At 44.5% G+C, this 23,594-nt stretch overlaps 2 protein-coding genes across 7 annotated transcripts in view; one reads left to right on the top strand and one right to left on the bottom strand.

Annotated features, from left to right (window-relative positions):
* Window positions 1-23,594, top strand: part of LOC147886615 (3-phosphoinositide-dependent protein kinase 1-like) — a 96,637-nt gene that overhangs the window by 19,730 nt on the left and 53,313 nt on the right. The window lies entirely within an intron of this gene.
* Window positions 1,597-2,364, bottom strand: LOC147886617 (uncharacterized). The gene has a single exon (XM_087395286.1). It carries the CDS (start codon window positions 2,362-2,364, stop codon window positions 1,597-1,599), a length of 768 nt encoding a protein of 255 aa, XP_087251412.1.

Raw genomic sequence — 23,594 nt, 5'->3', positions numbered from 1 at the left:
GGCCTATATAAGAACCCATAAGCCCTGCTTATGGGCTGCTGTTGCAGCTCCCAACGCCGCCGGTGTGCAGGTCCAGGAGGCCCTAGGATGCCGTGCCATCTTCTTGCTGCAGCACGGGTCCCCTGCCAGGTAGGTCTGCTGCGTTTTACCTTCCCCTACCCCCTATGGTCTTCTGCCCCCTTGTCCCCTCAAATCGGGGGCTCACAGGTGGGGCAGTGACCTTCTAACACTATCAACCACCACAAAATATTGTTCCAACCTCTAGGAGTCACAAGTAGACCTGTGATAAAGTCCATGGAGATATATGTCCATTTACCTTCAGGAATAGGCAAAGGTTGGAGTAGACCATCTAGGCTGAGATTTAATTCTCTGTTTTGCTGGCAAGGCTTACAGCACTATACATAATTGTACACATCTTTCCAAAGCCCCTTCCAATAAATACTTTGTTTCACTCTCTCATGGGTTTTGAATGACCCTGTGTGACCAGCCATTGGGGATGAATGCAGCTCTTGAAGCACCAGCAGCTTGTACACTGAGTTTTTAGTGAGGCAAATCCTATCATGGAACCAAATCAGCCTATTATTTAGGTTGTAATGTGGATGATCGAGGCAGTTGGGGTCCTGCAGGTCATGAAATAGAGTTGCAGCTGCTAGGTCTGAAAGGTATTCCTCTTGAATTCCATGTATCCAATCCTTGTAAACTTCTGTAATAGAGGCCTACATACTAGAGAGTGAATTAGCCACCACATTCTTCTTCCCCATCTTGTATTCAATGACAAAATTGTAATTTTGTCCAATGGAAAGCCACCTTTTCTGTTTGGGAGATAAGTTGGACTGAGATAAGAAATATCTGAGAGTTCTATCATCAGTCCTTACCTTAAGATGACTCACATATATGTAGTGATGCCATTTCTTGATAGCATGCAATATGGCTAGCATTCCCTGGGCATAAAAGTGGTAGGTCAGCTCTTTCTCATTCAACTTCCGGCTCTCATAGGCTATTACTCCATGGCTTTGCTTGAGCATTGCCCCAAGGCCCCTACCACTAGCATTAGCTTCAATGGTGAATGGTTGAGCAAAATGTAGACACACAATGATGGGAGGTGAGGTCAGAGCATCCTTCAGTTCTTGGAAACTTTTCTTTGCAGTAGCTGTCTAGAAAAAGCCTTTTGAGCTGGTTAGTAAGGGGTGCTGCTATTTTTTAAAAGTATTTAATGAACCTTCTATAGAAGGATGCTAGTCCAAGAAATCCCTTAGCGGAGTGGTGTTCTTGTTGGAATAGGGTTGGTCACCTCCCCACTTGTGAGCCCCCACATGAGGAGTGCATTGAGGGGGTGGACCATAGAATGATAGGTTGGGACATGGGGCTGCCACATGGGCAACAGAGAGAGAGAGAGAAAGAAAGAAAGAAAGAAAGTTTATTAATGTCCACTGGAGACCTAAAAAGGTCTATGGGACAAAAGAGACCTGCTTATACATCAGTACAGAGAGGGCCATAGGCAACCTCCCTGGGAGTATCATCAGATTCCTCCAAAAAAACAAAACACCTAGAACATAAAACATAAAAGGAACTAAGTACTAGGCTATGGAGTGGCCATTACATCAGTTTAAGATTGAGGTCTTTAGATTTTGTCTTAAATTCTCTAATCACTGCAAGACCGTCACGATATACTGCCCATTTTCCTGTTTCCCTGGCTGCCCGAACCTTAGCAAGCTCGGTAGCTTTGTTCTTCAGTTGGGTTCTTGTAAGCTCCTCAACAATCCATATCTTTGTCCCCTTCAGCTTATAGGATTGTCGTAGAATCCTCTTCCTGAGTGTCTTCGAGTTGAAGGTGATGACAACGTGTCCATTCCTGGGCGATAAATAAACTGGGGAAGACTCCTCTTCATCATCATTCTTGTCATCAGTTGGGCTTGCTGACCAATCAATGGCCGGGACTACTGCCTTGATTCTGTCGATTGCCTCCTCGAAAGTGTCATCCTCGTGCTGCCAATCGGGTATTCCCCCTATTCGAATCTTCATAGCATTCTCTTTCCGAAGGTGATGTTCTTGGATCTCTGTTTGGATGTCAACCTTGGGTTCAGCTGTCACTTTCACCTGGATGAGCTCTCTAACCGTGGAAATCAGCTGTGATGTTGGGGGCTCAGCTTTACATGTTTGTACGGCTGCTGCAATAATCTCCTGCTTCCTTGGGCCTTCCAAAGCTGCAATACGAGCTAGGGCTTGGGTGAGTTGCGACCTCAGGTCTCGCTCTTCTTGCTGGAGATGGTAAATCTGCTCTTGCGGCTTGGTCGGCATCAGGGGAGGTTGAATCTTATACCTAGAGTACGTCTTGTCGAAGGGAGCAGGGGTTGTGGCTACCATGGCGGAGTAAAGCTTGGGGGGATGAGGGGAGGATGGGCTGGCCATATCGACTATCCCCCTTTTGGCTGGACTAACCCCTTGGCTGGGCCTGGGGTACAGCCCAGCCAAGAGTGGGGAGAGGAAGTGGGGAAGTGAAGAGCGGCGGGCTGGGCAACGACTAGCTGAGCGACGAGGGGAGCGACAGGGCTGAGCGACGGGGAGAGCGACGGGGAGAGCACCCAAGGAAATGGGAAAGGTGGATACGCTTTCCAAACACACCTTAAGGATGCCAAAGTTTCCAAAGATTCCAAAATTTCATAAGCATGCATGCACCTTGTTAAGTATGTACGGATAAGGTGTCTTTGCACTTGCACTACACGTTAAGGGCACTTGGGTTAACCTATACCTGTCTCTCTCTCCCCTCAAACATGTTTTTTCACACAAAAGTGCTAATAATTTTTGCTCATAAATGAGTTGGTTTATCAGCTTTTGGGATGATTCAACCAAAAGCAAAGTCTGTCTGTGCATAAATTCGTGCCTGCTGCTTTAATGACGCAAACGAGCTCCGACTGAAAGTACGTAGCTCTGAGTCGGCAAATCAAGCCATCATGAAAAGCTCAAGCATACTAGAATTCTCGATTGTACATCGACTAGTGAGAAGCGAGGAATACCTTGAAAGTCTGAGGACTGGAAGATCAAACGGAGGTGTGGAAATCGATGAGCGAGAAAGAGAGAGAGTGAGAGAGATGGGGAAGCGATGAGTGGAATTCTCACTCGACACATTGATTCTCGCATGCGTTACGGACGACGATTTGAATAGATTTTTGGCACAAGGCAATTGGTCTTTATTCTTTGGCTTGAAGTCTAAGGGCCTTAGCACAGGGCATTTGTTTCTCCCATCCCATAGAGGGCAGATCTCGTAGACACAGTTCCAGAGGCTGCCCAGAGATGGAAAGAGCAGACCTGGGCAGGGTTTCCAGCAAGAAATGACTGCGTGGACAGGGCACTGACAGCAGCAAGGTCCCAGACATTCCCAGCACTGACAGCAGCGAGGTCTTAGCGATAGGGCTGTAGGATCTTGTTCATGAGCGCTTGCAAAGTTGCTGGAGCAACAGAATACCATTGGCAAAAAATGTGACTGTTGGCACACTTGGAGGTCCCAGAAAGATAGTAGCATTATTGCTGCAGGTGACCACCCCGCAGTTGTTAGTTCACAAAAGGCACATAGCCAAGCTTTAATACCAATGGTAGAGTCAGGTGCTTGTAGCCACATGTCAAGAGGCACAAGCCAAGAGGTCGTGCCACATGTAAGGGATCCTCAGGCCCCCACCACTTAGCCACATATACTTAAGCGTTTATTATTAGGGCCCTTAGCCTCATATTAATTATGTACCAATTCACCTCACAGGCCCAAGGTGCCAACACCATGCCATGAAGGGGTGGAGGCCAATGCCCCCAAAAGTCTCAAATACCATGATTCAAGGTGATTTGGAAGTTCAGGGTTAGCTTGAAACCTTGAGTTTCCAAGTCTTGCTCTTAATAACACCTATGTGGTGCTTGGTGGAGACAATAGCACAAATTATTCATCCTCTGCAAAGGAGCTATTTATGTAAAACCATTACTTCTACCAGAAACAAAACGTGCCCAATTCACCATCAGTATGCTCAAGGCAGGTTCACCAATTCACCATTGGTAGTTTGAGGCAAGGTAGTCATGCAAACCACTTTAGTCATGCCACCTTATGCTCTGTTGTAAAGCTTTCTTTTGAAAAGAGAAAGTAAAGGAAACTGACCAAACTATCAAATGAGTTTGACAATGTGTGAACATAAATATACCATTTTCCCCCCCACCTTTGCCTATGTTTACATCTCCTTGTTCCTGTAGTAAGTTAGATAAAATTGAAAGACAAATCAAAGAGTATTATCTCAAAAGTCTGTTCTGCTCCAGAGGATGTTGAGGGCTGAATGTCCTCCTTATATAGGCCCAAGGCCTAGCCAATGAACCTGACCCAGCATACCCAAATTGGCCGACTGCTGGTCGGTTCATTACTCCCCCCCCCCCCACTGACTTGGGGTCCTCCAAAAACTGGGCACAAAGGCCCTTTATTATGTGCGGGGTCCAGCCCCTTTGTGCAGCCCATAGCCAACCTGGTTGGATGGCTCTAACCAGCCCAACCAGGCCCCAATGATGCCGACCAAACTGCTGCTGGTTGCCCCTCCTTGCTGTGCCACTTGCAGGGTCTGTTGCAGGTCCACAATCTGCCCACAAGCCTCTCCATATGGTCTGCCAACCAGGTGCCTGTTTCCAGGCCCATGACCTCCTCCATGGTCATGTAATGCAGGCGCCTACACCCTCTGCTCATCCCGCTTCTGTCCTGGTCGTTTCCAGCCCAGAGGACCTGTGTCTTAGTTCCGTACAGTCACCAGAAGGCAGCCGTACACCTCCTTACAGATGCTGATGTCAGCGTGATCTGTCCTGCACTGTTCCATGCTGTTTTCCTGAGCAGATCTGGTCCTGTCAGTTGCTGGGAGCCACGTGGCTGTCCTGTACCACTTCTTCCCTTCATACAGGCCCCAAACCTCCAAGTATGTTTCCTTGTGCGGCTCACATGACAGCTCATGTGCTGCCCATGTGGCAGCCCCATTCTCTGCCCATGTGGCAGTCTATACATCCCTAGGTCCACCCCCCCCATGCTCTCCTCATTTGGGGGCTTACAGATGGGGAGGTGACCTTTCCAACATATATCTCATTCTAGTCACTCATAAGCTTGAACACCATCCATCATGTTTAGCAGGGATTAGCTACTATGACGTCCTCACCACCCTCACCTTTGTTGGAAAGGTCACCTCCCCATCTGTAAGCCCCCATATGAGGAGAGTGGGGGGGAGGGAGACCTAGGGCATGTGCCCAAAAGAAAAGGAGAGGAGGGGCTGCCACATGGGCAGCACATGGGCTGCCATGTGGGTAGCACACCTCAGAACATACCTGGAAGGTTGGAGGGGCTTTGGAAGCCTGGATCTACACGGATCTGCCACGAAGGGACTTGCAATAGTACGGAGCTTTGGAGCTGTTTGTACAGAACAGTGGCGTGGGATCAAAGGGCTGGAAGAGCCTTGAACAGAGGCGCAAAGGCAGCAGCCCAAAAGGGCCTGCCAAGCGCCCTTTTATAGGGCTGGTTGGACCAGCCAACCAAGTCGGCCAGCATGCTGAGGCATGGCTGGTCGGTTCTATTGCAGCCCCTTGGGGGCCTATAAAAGGAGGGCCTCTAGGCCCTCATTACTCATCACTTGGATCAGCTTTTGAGGAGCAGAAAGGAGCAGCACCAGCGGTGGCAGTTGGGCCTCATCCTGGAGGTGAACCTGGCTGGAGACCTGCAGACTTAGCTCACTCGGAGGGCTGCCCACCTAGGCTGGTTTGCAGACAGCAAGGTGGAAGAGATCTTGGACGGAAAGTCTACTTACGCTTGAGGTGGAGCACGGGGGCTCAAGTCTAGAGATAGCCGGCAGATAGGAGAAGTATCTTGTGGTAAGATCAGAGGACCACACCATTGGGGGGACTTTGAATCTATCTCTTTTGTATTGTGTCCGTAGCTTTGGACGAAAATATATTATTTTGGTGGTTTCTATATCTGGCTGGTTCATTGTTTATTGAGGAGTCTGCACATCTATTCTATGCACATAAGCTAAGAAGTTTGTGATTCCACACCCCACACACACTGTGTGCGCTCCTGGGCTATTCTATCAGTCTTCTGTTGTTCGTACCCTCTGTTGGGTCATTTCTAACATGGTATCAGAGCCCAAGTAGGAGGTTCACAAGTGTGGGAGCCTGAAGGTAGGGACCTTGCTGAAGGATGACCCTGATTCAGAAGCTCTTGGGAATCGACTTCCATGACTGGAGGACAGTACCCTTGCGAGAAGGAGGGTGACTCAGGTTCAGTCAGGTGCGTTCAGAGTTCTGGTCTATTGAAGGTTGAGTTTGTTCGACTTTGCTATGTGGTTTAGCAGCAGTAGAGATGTCGACCTCTTCAGCCTCTACCCATGTGTAAGCCCCCATATGAGGAGAGCGTGGGGGAGGGAGACCTAGGGCATGTGCCCAAAAGAAAAGGAGAGGAGGGGCTGCCACATGGGCACCACATGGGCTGCCATGTGGGTAGCACACCTTAGAACATACCTAGAAGGTTGGAGGGGCTTTGGAAGCCTGGATCTACATGGATCTGCCACGAAGGGACTTGCAACAGTACGGAGCTTTGGAGCTGTTTGTACAGAACAGTGGCGTGGGATCAAAGGGCTGCAAGGGCCTTGAACAGAGGCGGAGATGTTGTAGCAGATGAGCAGGCTGCAGGTGCCTGCATGGCGGGCTATCTGGCAGAGAACATGGGCAGGCTTGGGGCTTGCATCAGGCGCAAAGGTAGAGGCCCAAAAGAGCCTGCCAAACGCTCTTTTATAGGGCTGGTTGGACAAGCCAACCAAGTCGGCCAGCATGCTGACTGGTCGGCCAGAATAGGCATGGCTGGTTGGTTCTATTGCAGCCCCTTGGGGGCCTATAAAAGGAGGGCCTCCAGGCCCTCATTACTCATCACTTGGAGCAGCTTTTGAGGAGGAGAAAGGAGCAGCACCAGCAGCAGCAGTTGGGCCTCATCCCGGAGTTGAACTTGGTTGGAGACCTGCAGACTTAGCTCACTTAGAGGGCTGCCCACCTAGGCTGGTTTGCAGACAGCAAGGTGGAAGAGATCTTTGGATGGAAAGTCTACCTACGCTCGAGATGGAGCAGATGGGCTCGAGTCTAGAGATAGCCGGCAGATAGGAGAAGTACCTTGTGGTAAGATCATGTGCTCATGTGCCATCTCAACTGAGGCAAAAGCTTGAAGACAAAGCTATAAACTGCATATTCATTGGTTATGTCACACAGAGCAAGGGATACAAGTTTTATCAGCCAGCATGGGCAAGGTCATTGTTAGTAGAGATGTTAAATTTTTTGAAAATGTGCCTTCCTTAGCTGGATTGTAAAAGATAGCCTATTGTTAATGTCTCAGATGTCTTTGATACATTGTTGCCTCTCTTTCAGTCGCCCACAGATACAGAGCAACCAATGCGGAGTGTTGTGCCATATGCTTCTAGCAGTGCACATCCTCCACCAGTATTTTGGTTTCAAAATCAGTCCTTCAAACTTGGCAGGATCAATGTGAGAAGGTTCCCAAAAAGTTGAGGGAGCGGCAACCGCCAAGAGATGACAAGTTTGAGCTCATCACAAAAGATGTCAATGATAAGCCTTTAATGCGTGTTTGGTGTCATGAATGTGGACGCGCTTATGGAACGGGGCTCATTGGCAGTAAACAATCACCGTACTCATGCTTGTCTAACTTCATAAGATTCACATCCTAGATAGCCAAGCACATTAAGAGAGAGATCTAGCTAATTGAGGGTCAAAGGTTGAAACACATCTTACTCATGTAAATAGTACAAAGGACTCCCAAGATGATTGCGGAGATGCACTAACAATTCTTGGAGCTATTGAGGAGATGAATAATTTCAATATCACTCATGAAGGTAAGCAAATGCCCCTTTGCCTAAGGCTGCAAAACTACCATTTCCTTCATATTAACTCATGCACGAGATAAATTCTACTTAGTATTTTATGTTTTGGTTCAAGAGTCTTTGCTTCTGCACATGCTGATTTGCAGATTCTTTGCTTATGTAGGGGCTGATTTTCAGCTTATTGAAGCAATCTTGAATCAATACAAAGATAAAAGGCTTGTTAAATTGGCTTGTAAGCATGATGGAAAGTGGCTTCCCTTGTGCCCTCGAGTTTCAGATTTGAAGACAATTTTAATGCAACATATCCAAGGGAAAGTTCACATTTTAGCATGCAGCAAAGAATCATCCGATCGTACACTTTCAGCCATAAGTGGACTTCCAGGGCGACCAAGAAAACATATTGACAAAGATCCACGTCAACAATCTTTGAGTGGTTTTCTCACATTAACCAATTTGCCAATGGAAGAGCATCTTTGTGGAGTTTTCTTCATGGTGACCATCTTTGCCATCCTCATTACCAGTTTCGAGTGAATCATGCCATCCTTGATGTCCATTCAATTATAGCTTCATCTTTTGAAAATTTCCCTTAAAGGGACTTTTTGTGAACCTTTGGATTTCCTTGAGAGGAGTATAGACCTCTCATTTTTTAAAACTATAATAAAGACCTTGGAGTCTTATAGCTTTAGTCAAAGAAATCTTTGACTTGGCAGCATGATGATTATAGTAGACGGACATGGTTAATAGCTAAGTATGACCCTCGGCTAGATGACAAATATTTAATAGCATGATGCCTAGCTAGACTAAAGAAAACAATTCAAAAAGAAATAAAGAAGATAAATAGTTATGAGCATTATAGTATAGCGGATTTCTTTGACTAAAGCTATAAGACTCCAAGGTCTTTATTATAGTTTAAAAAAATAAGAGGTTTATACCTCTCTCAAGGTAATCCGAAGATTCACAAAAAGTCCCTTTAAGGGAAATTTTCAAAAGATGAAGCTATAATTGAATGGACATCGAGGATGGCATGATTCACTCGAAACTGGTAATGAGGATGGCAAAGATAGTCACCATGAAGAAAAAGATGCTCTTAATTTTCAAACTGGTTGATGCGAGAAACTACTCAAAGATTGTTGACGTGGATCTTTGTCAAAATGTTTTCTTGGTCGCCCTGGAAGTCCTATTATAGCTGGAAGTGCACGATTGGATGATTCTTTGCTACATACTAAAATGTGAACTTTCCCTTGGTTGCGCTAAAATTGTCTTCAAATCTGAACCTTGAGGGCACAAGGGAAGCCACTTTCCATCATGCTTACAAGCCAATTTGACAAGCCTTTTATCTTTGTATTGATTCAAGGTTGCTTTAATAAGCTGAAAATCAGTCCCTACATAAGCAAAGAATCTACAAATCGGCATGTGCATAAGCAAATACTCTTGAACCAAAACATAAAATTCTAAGTAGAATTTATCTCGTGCACGAGTTAATATGAAGAAAATGTTAGTTTTGTAGCCTTAGGCAAAGGGGTATTTGCTTACCTTCATGAGTGATATTGAAATTATTCATCTCCTTAATAGCTCCAAGAATTGTCAGTGCATCTCCGCAATCATCTTGGGAGTCCTTTGTACTATTTTCATGAGTAAGATGTGTTTCAACCTTTGACCCTCGATTAGCTAGATATCTCTTTTGATGTGCTTGGCTATCTAGGATGTGAAATCTTATGAAGTTAGACAAGCATGAGTACGGTGATTGTTTACTGCCAATGAGTCCTGTTCCATAAGCGCGTCCACATTCATGACACCAAATACGGATTAAAGGCTTATCATTGACATCTTCTGTGATGAGCTCAAACTTGTCATCTCTTGGCGGTTGCTGCTCCCTTAACTTTTTGCGAACCTTCTCACATTGATCTTGCCAAGTTTGAAGGGCTGATTTTGAAATCAAAATATTGGTGGAGAATGTGCATTGCTAGAAGCATATGGCACAACACTCCGCATTGGCTTCTTTGTATCTGTGGGGGATTGAAAGAGAGGCAACAATGTATCAAAGACATGTGAGGCATTAACAATAGGGTATCTTTTACATCCCAGCTAAAGAAGGCACATTTTCAAAATATTTAAACATCTCTACTAACAATGACCTTGCCCGTGCTGGGATGATGGAACCTGTATCCCTTGCTCTGTGTGACGTAACCAATGAATATGCATTTTATAGCTTTGTCTTCAAGCTTTTGCCTCAGTTGAGATGGCACGTGAGCACATGATCTTACCACAAGGTACTTCTCCCATCTGCCGGCTATCTCTAGACTCGAGCCCGTGTGCTCCACCTCGAGCGTAAGTATACTTTCCATCCAAAGATCTCTTCCACTTTGCTGTCTGTAAACTAGCCTAGGTGGGCAGCCCTCTGAGTGAGCTAAGTCTACAGGTCTCCAACCAGGTTCAACTCTAGGATAAGGCCCAACTGCTGCTGTTGGTGTTGCTCCTTTCTGCTCCTCAAACGCTGCTCCAAGTGATTAGTAATGAGGGCCTGGAGGCCCTCCTTTTATAGGTCCCCAAGGGGCTGCAATAGAACCAATAGGATTCCATGGTTAAATCCCATTAGTAATACTTACATGGAACATTATTTGCAGTGATCTCCATCTCAAAAGGAGCCAACTAGCAACTATCTGCTCTTATGGGGTGATATGAAAAGATTACATAGTAGTTTGATCTAGCCTCTAGTAAGAGAAAATCAATTACAGGAAATAAAGATACCATGGATTTCCATAGCATTGGTGGAAGAATCTTTCAATTGGTACGTAGACCCATTGCAAATGAATGAGAAAATCAAGGTTCCGTCAATTTAAGATAAGATTCTAAATCGAAAGATTGCAAATTGATCTAGCATTAAAACTTGGAAAATTTATATAGGGAACAAAACATATATTAGACGGACGAAATGGTTAATAGCTAAGTATGACCCTCGGCTAGATGACAAATATTTAATAGCATGATGCCTAGCTAGACTAAAGAAAACAATTCAAAAAGAAATGAAGAAGATAAATAGTTATGAGCATTATAGTATAGCACTTGAAGCTATAATTGAATGGACATCGAGGATGGCATGATTCACTCGAAACTGGTATCGAGGATGGCAAAGATGGTCACCATGAAGAAAACTCCACAAAGAAAAGAGGAAGTTCTAGCCATGATTCTAGCCATGATCTAGCAAAGGTCACCCTCTCCCCCCCCCTCTGCAAAAAAAAGAAAAGAGAGTAACTCAACCCAAAACACCCACCTATCCAAGAAGAGAGAATGTTTGGTGTTTACATGATGTGGCCAACCACAAATTCCTTGTACTAAGATTAAGACTTAGATTGAAAAAAAGCCATCCACCAAGGTTGTGGTGCCAAATCTAGTGTGCATGGCCTTGAGGTTAGTACATGCTTTTCAACATGAAGGCTACCTACCCTAGAGCTTAGCAGTATTAGCTAGCATTAGTACGAATATACAAAGGACTAACAAATCCCATTCAAATGAGAACACAATCTACCCATGTTCAAGGGCCTCAAGTCTAGCTCCAATGGTAGTACACGTGCAAAGATACAATTGAAGAGTTGGAACCTAATTTGATTTTGAACCTAAACATCCAATGTCCTATATAGTCTTAATTCTAATTTATTATAACCAAGTTAGATAAATGCATATAGAGCACCCATTGAGTGCTTTGGATGTTGAAATTCACAAAATAGGAAAGTGTCCTCAGGAGCCAACCTAGCCCAATTCTAGCCATTATGTAGAGATTGTGGACAGGGTCATGCTTGCATGGACTATCCACTATGGATAAAACCTCAATATGCCAATGATGCAAAGAAAGACTATTAATAGGTATGATCATGATGAAGTGTTATCACTATGTGGTTATCAGAAGACAAAAAGAAAAAGCAAGTTAAAACACCTTATTTTCAAAACCCAAATTTATCTCTAAGAACAAGATTTGCCAACAATAAAGCCAAACAAAGATCAAGCAAGCACATCAACACCCAAAGATTGTTGGTAATGATGCATATCCAAATGCAAAAATGGAGACCAAGCACTTTGAAAATGGGTGGAACAAGGAAAAGCATGGCTTCAATCAATAGAGGGAGTAAAAGACAACGCTAGAGAGCTAGTGTTTCCAAGCATCGATACATTAATTTAACCACCACTCAATCAAAGGTGCACCTTCAAAAATCAATGAGAAAATCTTCATGGGGACCATCTTTGCCATCCTCGATACCAGTTTCGAGTGAATCATGCCATCTTCGATGTCCATTCAATTATAGCTTTGTGTGCTATACTATAATGCTCATAACTATTTATCTTCTTCATTTCTTTTTGAATTGTTGTCTTTAGTCTAGCTAGGCATCATGCTATTAAATATTTGTCATCTAGCCGAGGGTAATACTTAGCTATTAACCATTTTGTTCGTCTAATATATGTTTTGTTCCCTATATAAAGACTTTTGTTTCTATTAGTCCTATTCATGCCACGCAAGTAATTTATGTTGTCTATAACATACATAGTAGTATTATGCTTTATGTAGGACAAACCTATAGGACAGCTTTTATTCGTTTTCAAGAACATGTTAGGGAAGCTAGAAAAGTTCATAGTAAGAATTCCTTAATTGAGAATTCAAAACCCTTATATGCGGCAATGGCAAAGTCTGGTTTCGAATCTTTTCGTTGCTTTTCCATTGAGCATATAGAGGGCCATTTTAATAATGCCAAGGATTTTTACAAGGCTGCTCGTCCTTGTGAAATGTTTTGGATGAGAACGTTACACACTTTCTTCCCAAGAGGTTTTAATTTGGAAGGAAAATCAACTCTTCCTAAAAATAAAAGAACCTCTAAAAAGAACCCTTTGATGTGGAGAACTCATATCAAGCCCTTTAACATTCCTCATTACCAACATAGTCATACACCTAGCATTGTATGGAAACCTAAAGTTATGTTACGAGGTTGTCCTAGCTCTCCTGCAATCTCACATGTTGTTCGTGAGTTGCCTCCCTCACTTCCTCTTCCTCCACTTCCCCCTCCTTTAGTTCCTTTAACTTCCTCAGTTCCAAGAGTTTTTGCTTCTCGAGACTATAAAAGAAGACTACTCTACCTAGATAGATTAATGTCTCTGGGTCTTTTTTCAATAAAAGTTTTTGAAAAATATAATGTCAAAGTTCTTTTTAAACTTCAATATATCTTGGAAAACTTCTCTTTTGAGGATTTGAATCTAAATAAGCTCCATTATATACAACTCAAAACTTCGTTGGATCGCTTCTTAAAAGTAAAAGCTTCCTTTCAAAGCAAAGAAGTCTATCTAAATAAGGAACTCTTGATTTGTATTTTTACTTCTCCCTCACTTGACAAGATAGGCTTAAACTCAATTTTGAAGTCTCGTGAAGTAATGGATTCTCTCCCTCATTTTGTGAGAAGAATTTGGAAGCATCCAGTAGTAGCTTGGAAGTATGTAAAAACTTTAGGACAAAAGGCTTTCAACTATGGAGAGATAGGGAAAAGGCTTTTAGAGCATTCAAAATCTTCTATCCTTAGAGAACCTTGTTGTTGTAAAAGTAAGAGATTCCAAAGTTTTATTGATGCTGATTTAGGACATGTAGTCACAGTTGATACCTCAATTTTGCTTTCTAGTAACTTAAGAGACCTTTTCATGAAAGGCACGAAATTTCGATTGTACCCTTTTAAAGAGTCTTGCCTTTTAAAAGCTATCAATAAGGGAATCTCAAAGTTTGTTTTGCAATTAGAAGAATGTTTAGGAGTTCAAAATATCTTATCAAAATGGAAAGGGAAGATTTTGAAGAAAGTTGCTTTGAAACTAGAAGAAGTCCCTTCGGTTAATTGCTCAAAGCAAAGTAACCATCTTTCTAAAGAAGATGAAACTCTTCTTCGAAAATTCCATAGGAATTTTGTCATTTCTTATATGGACAAATGTTCCAATAGCTTTGTTTTTATTTGCAAAAAGTTTGTCTTTTGAGAGAAGTGAACTCGCTTGCCAAAACTTTAACGCCCCTGCCTTAGTTTCTCAAAAGGATTTGATCTCAAAACATCAGAGTTTTTGCAAGTCTTTTGGGTTTGTTTGCAATCCAAGTATACCTTTTCTTTGTGCTGCTTGGAAGTTTCACAAAACTCCCAAAAAGCCAAGATTTATTGCAGCTGCTTGTGAGACTACTTTGACGGATGTCTCTAAATGGCTAAGCTACTGCTTCAAAGCTATGTTGCCTAGTGTCCATGAACTTTGGAGGGACTTATTAAAAGAGGCAGATGTCCCCTCGCACTCAAGCTGGATTTTAAATGACTCTGTAGGAGTGATTTCTGTTGTAAAATTTTTTAATTTCTCTCGAAGCATTCAGGAAAAAGAGTCTCCTATTTTCCTTCAAACCTATGATTTTACGACGCTTTACACAAAGATTGAGCTGGAAGACCTGAAGTTTATAATAAAAAAGCTAGTGGCTGAAGTTTTCAATCTGAGATTTGACAAAGATAGATGCAAAGTGCTAAAAGTTGAGAAAACAGCCTTATGCTTTGACTTCTTGTGGCTAAAAAATAAAGATCATGACATAGGTTCTAAAAAGAAAAGATACACAAAGGTAGTAAGTGTGGAAGATGTTTGCTCTTGGATAGATTTTCTTTTAGATAATCTTTACATCACAATAGGTGATTCTTTGTTTCAACAAATTATAGGAGTCCCCATGGGCACTAATTGTGCCGTCTTTTTAGCAAACTTTTATCTTTTCACTTATGAATTTGAGTTTATGCAATGTCTTATTTCTATCAATACCTGCCCTATCATTTTACATAAGCTTAGCCAAGTTAGGCGTTTTATAGATGATTTATTTGTACCAGATGTTACTAACTTTCAAGACTTTATGTACAAAGACGCTAGTGCTTTTGGAGAAGGAATCTATCCTCGTGACTCTTGTGAACTGAATTGCACTTCAAGAGGGGATTCTTGTGTTTTCTTAGATCTTAGAATTTCTCAATCTACCATAGGATTAGAGGTTGATATATACGATAAACGTGAACAACCTGAATATAGTGGTTTACACATTATAAAAATGCCTCACATTGGCTCAAAACATTTCTGATTTGGCAAAATATGGAGTCATTTCTTCCCAATTCCATAGATTTTCCTGCCTTTGTACAACCAAGGAGTCTTTTATCACTCAATGTAGTAATTTGATCACTTTACTATTACACAAGAGGTATAATCCAAGGAAAATAATGAAGTCTTTTATCTATGGTGTATCAGCCTTAGGTATGTTTAGAATGATTGAACATAAGCTGAAAACAAAAAGCGGGGAGCTGAATAGCCCGTTTTTCTTTTAGTTTCAAAAGAGAGTTTGTTTGAGTATGCTTGTGCTTTCTAAGTTAGAAATGTATTTTTGACTCTTGTAGGAAACAATACATAAGTGTAAAGGACCATTTAGCTTTTTATGTTTTAAATAAGAGTGAAAGTGAGAGTGAGAGAGAGAGAGCGATATTCCAGTTTTTTGGAAGATTTTGTTTCTTGACTTTCTTGTTTATTTTTGCTTAGTCACTTGCTTCTTTTCTTCTTTATTTCTTGTTTTCTTTCTCTGTTGTTTATTTGACGTATTTTAGTAAGCACTGGGTTTGTCCAAGAGACTCCGCGGGTCTTTAGAAACCCAGTATAGCTACTTATGCTTGGGCACTGATGACGACATAAGTGTTGCTTTGCTTGCTCAGTATGTCTTCCTATTGTTTTTCTTAAAAGTTTTTGTTTACCTCTTTTTTCTTCTCTTTCATATTCTCTTTTATTTTCTCTTTTTTTTTTCTGTGTAGATTTTTGATCTTTAGAACAACAAAAAATCTAAATTTGTATGATTGGACTTATTCTAGTCTTACAAAGGTATATATATATAAATTTTCGAAGTTTTAATGCTAGATCAATTTGCAATCTTTCGATTTGGAATCTTCTCTTAAATTGACGGAACCTTGATTTTCTCATTCATTTGCAATGGGTCTACGTACCAATTGAAAGATTCTTCCACCAATGCTATGGAAAACCATGGTACCTTGGTTTCCTATAATTGATTTTCTCTTACTAGAGGCTACATCAGATTACTATGTAATCTTTTCAGATAACCCCATAAGAGCAGATAGTTGCTAGTTGGCTCCTTTTGAGCTGGAGATCACTGCAATTAATGTTCCATGTAAGTATTAGTAATGAGATTTGACCATGGAATCCTATTGAGAGGACAAGGATTGTTCACGATTGCCAAGTTTTGTTAGAAGGTCACGGCCCCACTTGTGAGCCCCCGATTTGAGGGGACAAGGGGGCAGAAGACCATAGGGGGTAGGGGAAGGTAAAAGGCAGCAGACCTACCTGGCAGGGAACCTGCGCTGCGCGCTGCAGCAAGAAGATGGCGTGGCATCCTAGGCGCCTCTTGGACTTGCACACGGGCAGCGTTGGGAGCTGCAACAGCAGCCCATAAGCAGGGCTTATGGGCCCTTACATAGGCCTGGCCCAAGCCGGCCTGATCAGCCAGCAAAGGCCGACCAGTCTGGTCGGTTGGTGGGCTGGCAGGTCGGTGCATTGGGTAGGGAGCCGACTCCTTGGTCGGCCAGTTTGAGGGGGCCTAGCCCCTCCTATAAAAAGCCCCCATCCCCCCCTTCATTCCTCATCACTTGCACGGACTGCCTTGCACACAGGCAAGCGCACAGGGAGAGGAATAAGCTCAGCATCACTGACTGCATCTCGGGCTGTTTGTACACGCTCATCCTTGAGCTTTTGTTTACCCACTTTTGTGGAGGAATATATCTGAGTTTCTGTCCTATCTCTGTTTCAGTTTTTCTGAGTGTTGTATGAGCTAGATAGGAAGTTTGGCATTATGATCAGCTTTCAAATGCCTTGATTCTATGTGAAGAAGTGGCTAAGCCACTATCGATTCAAACATACCATGCCAAACTTTTCATAGACTTTTTGTTTGAGTTCGTTCCATATACTCACAAATCTTCATAAGGGTAGGACATCGTTTGCACATTTTCTTGTTTTCATGGAGTATAATTGCCAAAACATTGTGCATCGATATGCTGATACCATACGTGTATTTGTTGCGTGGTAACGAAACTTTGCATGGACGTATTTTAAGTTTGTTCCATCCATGTACTCACAAGACACGAGGGTCAAACATCATTTGATTGGTTGGGTCCGCAGAAGGCACAGCGGGTTGTCAAATCAATCCACGGGGACGCAGAATTCGATCACACGATCTTGAAAAAGAGCAGCGCGAGCCAGTGCATGGGGACTGGCTGAAAGTGGCACTCATGTTTAAATGTGTCACGTGATATGATGATGCATGCATGATGTGATGATGACACATGTATCACGTGATAATGATGATACACAATCCAAGCAAGGATCAAGGATCTAAGTGTTGCATCGTTTATCATCATCATCATCATCATCGTCGTCGTCGTCGTCGTCAGAACAAACAGCCTTCTCATTACACCTGCCTTGTTAGTCGACTCGTTTACAATTGACTAGTACCCACATTGTGCTTTTTTGGAAGGCCCGTCTCTCATTTTGTACTAGTAATGTATAGCTTGCGCCCTCTACAAAATCAAACTTTTCATTAAATGTCGATTTTGATTCGATTTCTGTTCGGCCTCTAGAACTTTTCTAAGTACCACGGAATGATGATTTTCGAAGTGATCAGTGATGTCTGATGCATTTTGCCCCCCTCAACGTATCTTTTTCTTGGTAGAATGTAGCACTTGCCACGCCCTTGGAAGGTCATTGGCATTTTCCTAAATGACCCCATGCCACCTCCCGAGGCGGCTTCCCAAGTATTTCGTATGGTTTAGGCAGGATGGTTTCTGCAGCCAAAAGTCCTTCTGCATTTTGCATGATGGTACCATCGCCAGCAGCAATTGTCGAGGCGTATATGTTACTCATCAAACTCCTATTTCTGCATGATGTTTTTTGATTGCCTTGTTTTTTTCCATCTGGTACATTTATTTTGAGGGTCCATGTTTCTCACATTCCTTTTGAAACTGTGATCATGCCCACCCGAGCTTTCAAGGTTCTTGCCAGCTGCTTTCTGCTTTGTTACAAGGGATGACTCAAAATAGTGGTCTGATCGGTAGTTGAAGAAGCATTTTCAAACAAATCTTGGGGATGCTCTGAAGCCTCATATTTTCACATCCTGTGTCTCATGATTAGCAACATTCCAATTTAACCTTTCTTTGGGAATATCCGAATTAGTATCTGCTTGGGCTAACAATCTCAACTTGAAGAAGCATACTCTAATGGTGTAAATACTGAAAATCATAGAAGAGAAAGCTAGCTTGAAGATTGCATCGCTTGCTCATTTGCATTTTGTGAACTCGAGCCTCTCCTAACACCCAACGTCCAAGTGCAAGAAAAAGGAGAAAGAAAGAAAGAAATTTTATTGGAGTCTTCAGAAGACCGATGGGTCTATGAGACTGAAAGAAAACCTGATACAAATCACAGTAAGGGTGGAGCTACTAAAACGAGCATCATCACCCGTGCTGAATCCTAAGTCTGATCATACATAATCAAATACATCTGGGTATGACAATGAAAAGAAAATAGACTAGAGCGGAGCGGAATCCTCCGTATGCTCCACAAACTCACATGGAGATTAGCATCAGTGCCATTCTCCATGTAATTCTATGAAGAATAGCACTGCTTCCATTTTCCATGAGAGTTTGTCACGTTTCTCTTTTCACATGAGTTTTTCCATAAAATTTTGAAAGACCCTAACACATGATGTCAAAAGAATGGCGCTAGTGCCATTCTCCACATAATCATATGAAGTTGTTGAAGAATGGCACTAATGCCCTTCTCCACAAAATCATATGTAAGTATATGGAGAATGACATTGGTTCCATTCTCAATGGATTTTTTCACATGAGAGTTTGTTCACACAATGTTAGGAGAATGGAACGTGTGCAATTACTCACATGGATTGTGAAGTGGCATTCTCCACAATGTGGCACAAACCCCCCTTTCCCCATGTTAGTTCTCAACATCCAACTCTGCACCCAAGAGTAAGCCCTACATACCAAGCAACCCTAGAGTGCAAGAGTGTGCAACTTCCACCCCAGAATTAGCATTGTTTGCATCCAAGCATTGGGTGAAGTGGTAAACCCAGGGGTGAGAGAAAAACACCAAGAATCGTATTAACATACAACTGCATGCTAATCCAATCTCAAGGTTTGGATTAGCATGAAGGCTTTCAAAAAGTTTGTATAGAAAACAAAATTTTTGAACATTTTTTAAAACTATAATTTTTGTTGAAATGGAAAAGCCTTGAAAAAGAATCTTAATATTCCACTCGATTTTTGTCGCCCTAGCTGGTGTATAGCCGGTGACGGGACGTTGGCGTCCATCAAGGAGTCCCGTGCGTCTCGATCTCCTGGAGGAGACTCGACGTAAGACTAGAGCTACCGTGACTCCCGTGGGGCGTATCCTGGGTTTAAACAATGACGGGAGGTTCCCCAGAGTGATCTGTGTCCCCCCTCGACATCTCGTGTGTCGTGTTGCGATCGTCAGGTCAGGGTCTCTGTCATGTCTGCGGCTAGACACTGGACGATCAATGTCACTTAATGGGAAGAACTTTGTGATCTTGCTCTGAGAGGTGTCTGATGGTGTGGCCAAGCCCCGTCGCCTGAGTAAGTACTCTCTGTGTCGGACCCCCTCGTGAATGAATGCCGCGAGACATCTCTAATCTGGGTAGGCGAGGAATCTGGAAAGGAGCGCGGAGTCGTCTCTAAAGAGACAGTGGTAGCGACCTCGGATCTCGTAGTACATTGGGCACCTGAAAATAAAGTGCTCCTCTGACTCAACCTCCTAACAGTTGCACAATATGCATATGCGATGCTTCTTGGGGATCCCCTCTGCTCTGCCTCTCTCTATGCGGAGGTGGTGTGATGATACCCGAAACTGTCCGATGGAGATCCGTAGTGAGTGAGGCATATGAAGCTCAGTGTACCCCAGTGGTGTGATGAATCCCTCCTCCGAAATACGAAGACAGTAATCTCTTTAGAAACTCAGCTTCACTGGGAGCTCCCTCGGCTCCAACTAGGTCCTGAAGGTGTGTAGCTGCAGGAGATCCTCTCGAATGACCTGGTTTGTGTGTGGCCCGATCGGGATGGTGGGTGGGAGTACTGAAGGGGCATCTAAACTGTACGGAAAAGGAGGTATCCTATTGATGTGAAACCCTAGTCTCACAAACCATCTGTGAGTCCGTGCATACCAGCATCGCTCGTCTCCCTCTGCTGCCAACGTCATGAAGGAATTGAGAGCCAACCATGGCAACCTTTGTCTCCTTGATGTGCAGTCCCCATATGATCTAACCCGGTGTAGATATGTGATGGTTTGAAAGGCTGCATCTAGCTGGAGTGGAGAAGCACCAAACTCGGTCTGAATGGTGTGATGTGGTACAGATGGTTTCCCCTGGATCATCCGTGAGAGCATGAGGATCTACAGGCGCTCCACCTGTGTCCACTCTATCTCTGACATGTAACAAGGGCTGCCATACATACTGGTTGGTCGGAGCAAGGAGTCGAAGAGAAGAGCCTTGGTCCGAGGGTCCTGAAAGTGGGAGTGGAAGCACTGTCTCTCTAGCCGTATCCCCTACTCAGTCTGGCTTGCATCGTTGGTCTCATCGTGAAGATCGGGCCGGAGAAGATGACCCCCAAGTAAGTGTATGAGGATACGATCTCAACTGGTGACCCACCGAAACTAAAAGTAAATTGTTTCCGTTGCATGTTTGCTCGAGAGGTGTTAAAGATCATGACCTTGGTCTTGCCAAGGTTGACCTCCAAATCATGGGATAAACAAAAAGCCTGCAGTGCATCCAGGTGTCGCTGGAACCCCTCGGGTGTGGACGACAAGAGTGCCACGTCATCTGCATAAAGAAGAATCTTGATGATGATCCCGGCAAGTGAGCAACCGGTCCCTCCGGAAGCCCCCATGAAAGTCTCAAGCTCATCGATGTAGAGGCCAAACAGGGTTGGTGATAAGGGGCAACCGTGTTTGATCCCTATGGTACTCAAGATCTCATCTGTCCAACCTGCGCCTGTCCGAACTCGGCTTGAGACACTCTCATAAAGTGCCATGACTACACAGATGATCTCCTGATCAAATCCTAGTGTTTGTAGGCGTGTGATGAGACGAGCTCGAGGTACTGTGTCAAAGGCTTTGCGGAAATCCACAAAGCAGCAATATACCCTCTCCTTCCGTGATTTGGCCTCCTCAATGACACTCCTGAGAGTGAGTATGTGATCCAAAGTCCCATGGTCTTGCCTGAAACCGGCGTGACCCTCTGCTCTGAGCCCTCTCACCTCTGCGAATAGGCTGACTGACGCATCCAATATTGCTGCATAGATCTTGGACATCACATGTCCAATCATGATAGTCTTGTAGTTACTCGGGTCCATGGGATCCCCTGCGGGGGAAGCCAAGGCAAACAACGTCATTGAATAGCTTTGCTAGGATCGGGGCTAACGTGTCGATCCCATATGCGATAAACTCAGTGCATAGCCCCTCGTGATCCTTAGCTCGGCCATTGTGTAGTTTCAATGTCGCGTCCTTGACTCCCCCTCTGGTGAACAACGTGCAAGTGGTGGGGCGAGGTGTGTGTGAGATTTGGAGTAGGCTGATGTGGGACATCATAAAGATGACGTGCATATGTGTGCCAAACTCTCGTGTCGGTGAGGGGTGATGGAGACCTACGCTCAAGGAATCTTTGCTCAAAATCCTTAGAGTTGTTGCTGTACAAGATGTTCAGCAGCTTCTCCTCATTTCGACGAAGAAATGCGTACATCTTCCGACGTACGAGATGTCGGTACTTGCGTACCGTATCTGGTGTGTTTAGGAGGTGACATTTGGTTTCAAGTCGGAGTTGTCGGTGATAAGCCTTGCACTCGGCATCGTACCATTTGTGCAGGGTACAGAACCAAGAGGTGGTGGTTTTGTGGACGGTGTGGTGTGGGGAAAGATTTGGAGGGTAGCCTTGTGGAGTGTGTGACTAATCAGGGCAGCACGGTCCTCTATGAGTGGATGTGATCGATGTAGGTTAGGAGTTTGTTTAGGCATCCAGAGTAGGTAGGGGAGAGGCTGTGATCAAAGTGTATGTCGTGGTAGGTGTCGTGCTTCCTATGTGGTGTGTGTGGTGTGGCTAAGCGTGGGGTGGCGATAGTGAAGAATAGGTATGTGTGATTAGCTCCTGGAGGGAGTGGTGCTACGGTGAAGTTGGTGATACATGAGGTGAAGGTAGGGGATCCCATGATGTAATCTACTACACTAGTGCCCCCCCGTGTGGGAAGCAAGTAAAATCACTTGAGGAGGGCCATAGGTCAAGCCCGTTGTAGATGATGAGATCATGCATCTTGCCCAGATCAAGGAGCGTGTGTCCATATGGTGTAACAAGCCCGTGTCGGTCCGATGAGATCCTGGTCATACCTGCTCCGTCTAGGTCCATGTCTGGTAGCATGATGGAGTCATCTCGGAAGTCCAGGAGTGGTGCCTGGCGCGTGCTCGTCCTGGCGTTGAAGTCCCCAACAAGGAGAACTTTCCCACGGGCTGAAAGGCTGGGATATCGTGATGTAAGGGTGCATATGGCGATGTCTCACCCTCCTCTCGTGCCACTCTGGCAAAGTGGGATGTGTCTGGCAGGAAGTAGCATATTGCTATGAAAAGGTCACGAGTGGCTGTGTGTCGGATCCGGATCCACATGAATTGGGAGTATGTGTCCTTCCTCTCAATGGAGATGGCTCCCGTGAGGGAAGACCTGTATAATACTGCGACCCCGCCTGATCCTCGAACTCCTCCTGCATCCCTCGTCTCATCAGGCCAACAACCTACCATCTCGGACCACGGCCCATTTCCCCTCCTTGCGGGCAACATCCTGTTGTTGGAGAAGAATTCGTTGCTCCTCAATCTGTAGTGGTGTCAAATCCTCATCCATGGACAGGGTGGGATGCTCTCGTAGAGCGGCTCGACGTCGGAGTGTCGCTAGTTGAGCATGTGAATCTCTAAAGTGAATGACTAGGGGCTGCTCTCGGTTAGGGTCTCTCCCAACACGCCATGCTCCCTTTATGCCATGGTCGGGGACCCCCATGGTGGTGGCCACAAAGGTGATCGCCTCCTCCATGGGCGTTGTAGTGGTGTTGGTGCTATCTCGCGTGATCCCTCGTATCCGGATGTTGAGGGCCTTCGAAGCCCTCTGTTGCTGCTCCTGTATGGCGGCTGAAACGGTTGCCTTTGCGGGCTCCCGTTTCACCACGTCCACCCACCTACTCGTCTCTGCTATAGCCGATTGTATCGTGGCTATCTGTGCCTCCATCTCTGTGACTGGGGTCCCTCCAGGCGTTGCTCTCAGGGTCTCGAGCTCCTCTTGAAGCTGTGTGATATCGTGTCTGAGCCCTTGGATAAGGGTGCCCTGCTTGTGTATAATGCGGGCTTGCTCCTGGGTGTATCGGGCGTGCTCTTGAGTGTAATGTGTCAGCTCTGCCTGACGGGCCCGGATGCTGTGTATGTTAGCCAATAGGGAGTCCCAAGCATCAGGTGGGGGCCCAAGATATCCTGGTCTAGGTGGGAACTGGATCTCGGGAGGGGTTGGAATGAAGGTGGGCTGTTGAGGTTGTATTGGGAGTGGGGACAGCGTGATCTGGGCGGGGGAGTGGTATGTAGGAGTAGAGAGGC

The sequence above is a fragment of the Dipteris shenzhenensis genome, chromosome 24 (assembly GCF_047967505.1).
Source record: "Dipteris shenzhenensis isolate YYH24624 ecotype China chromosome 24, Dip_SZ_1.0, whole genome shotgun sequence".
Taxonomy (NCBI): Eukaryota; Viridiplantae; Streptophyta; class Polypodiopsida; order Gleicheniales; family Dipteridaceae; genus Dipteris; species Dipteris shenzhenensis.
The sequence above is the reverse complement of the archived record's forward strand: the minus strand, read 5'-3'. Positions and strand labels throughout refer to the sequence as shown.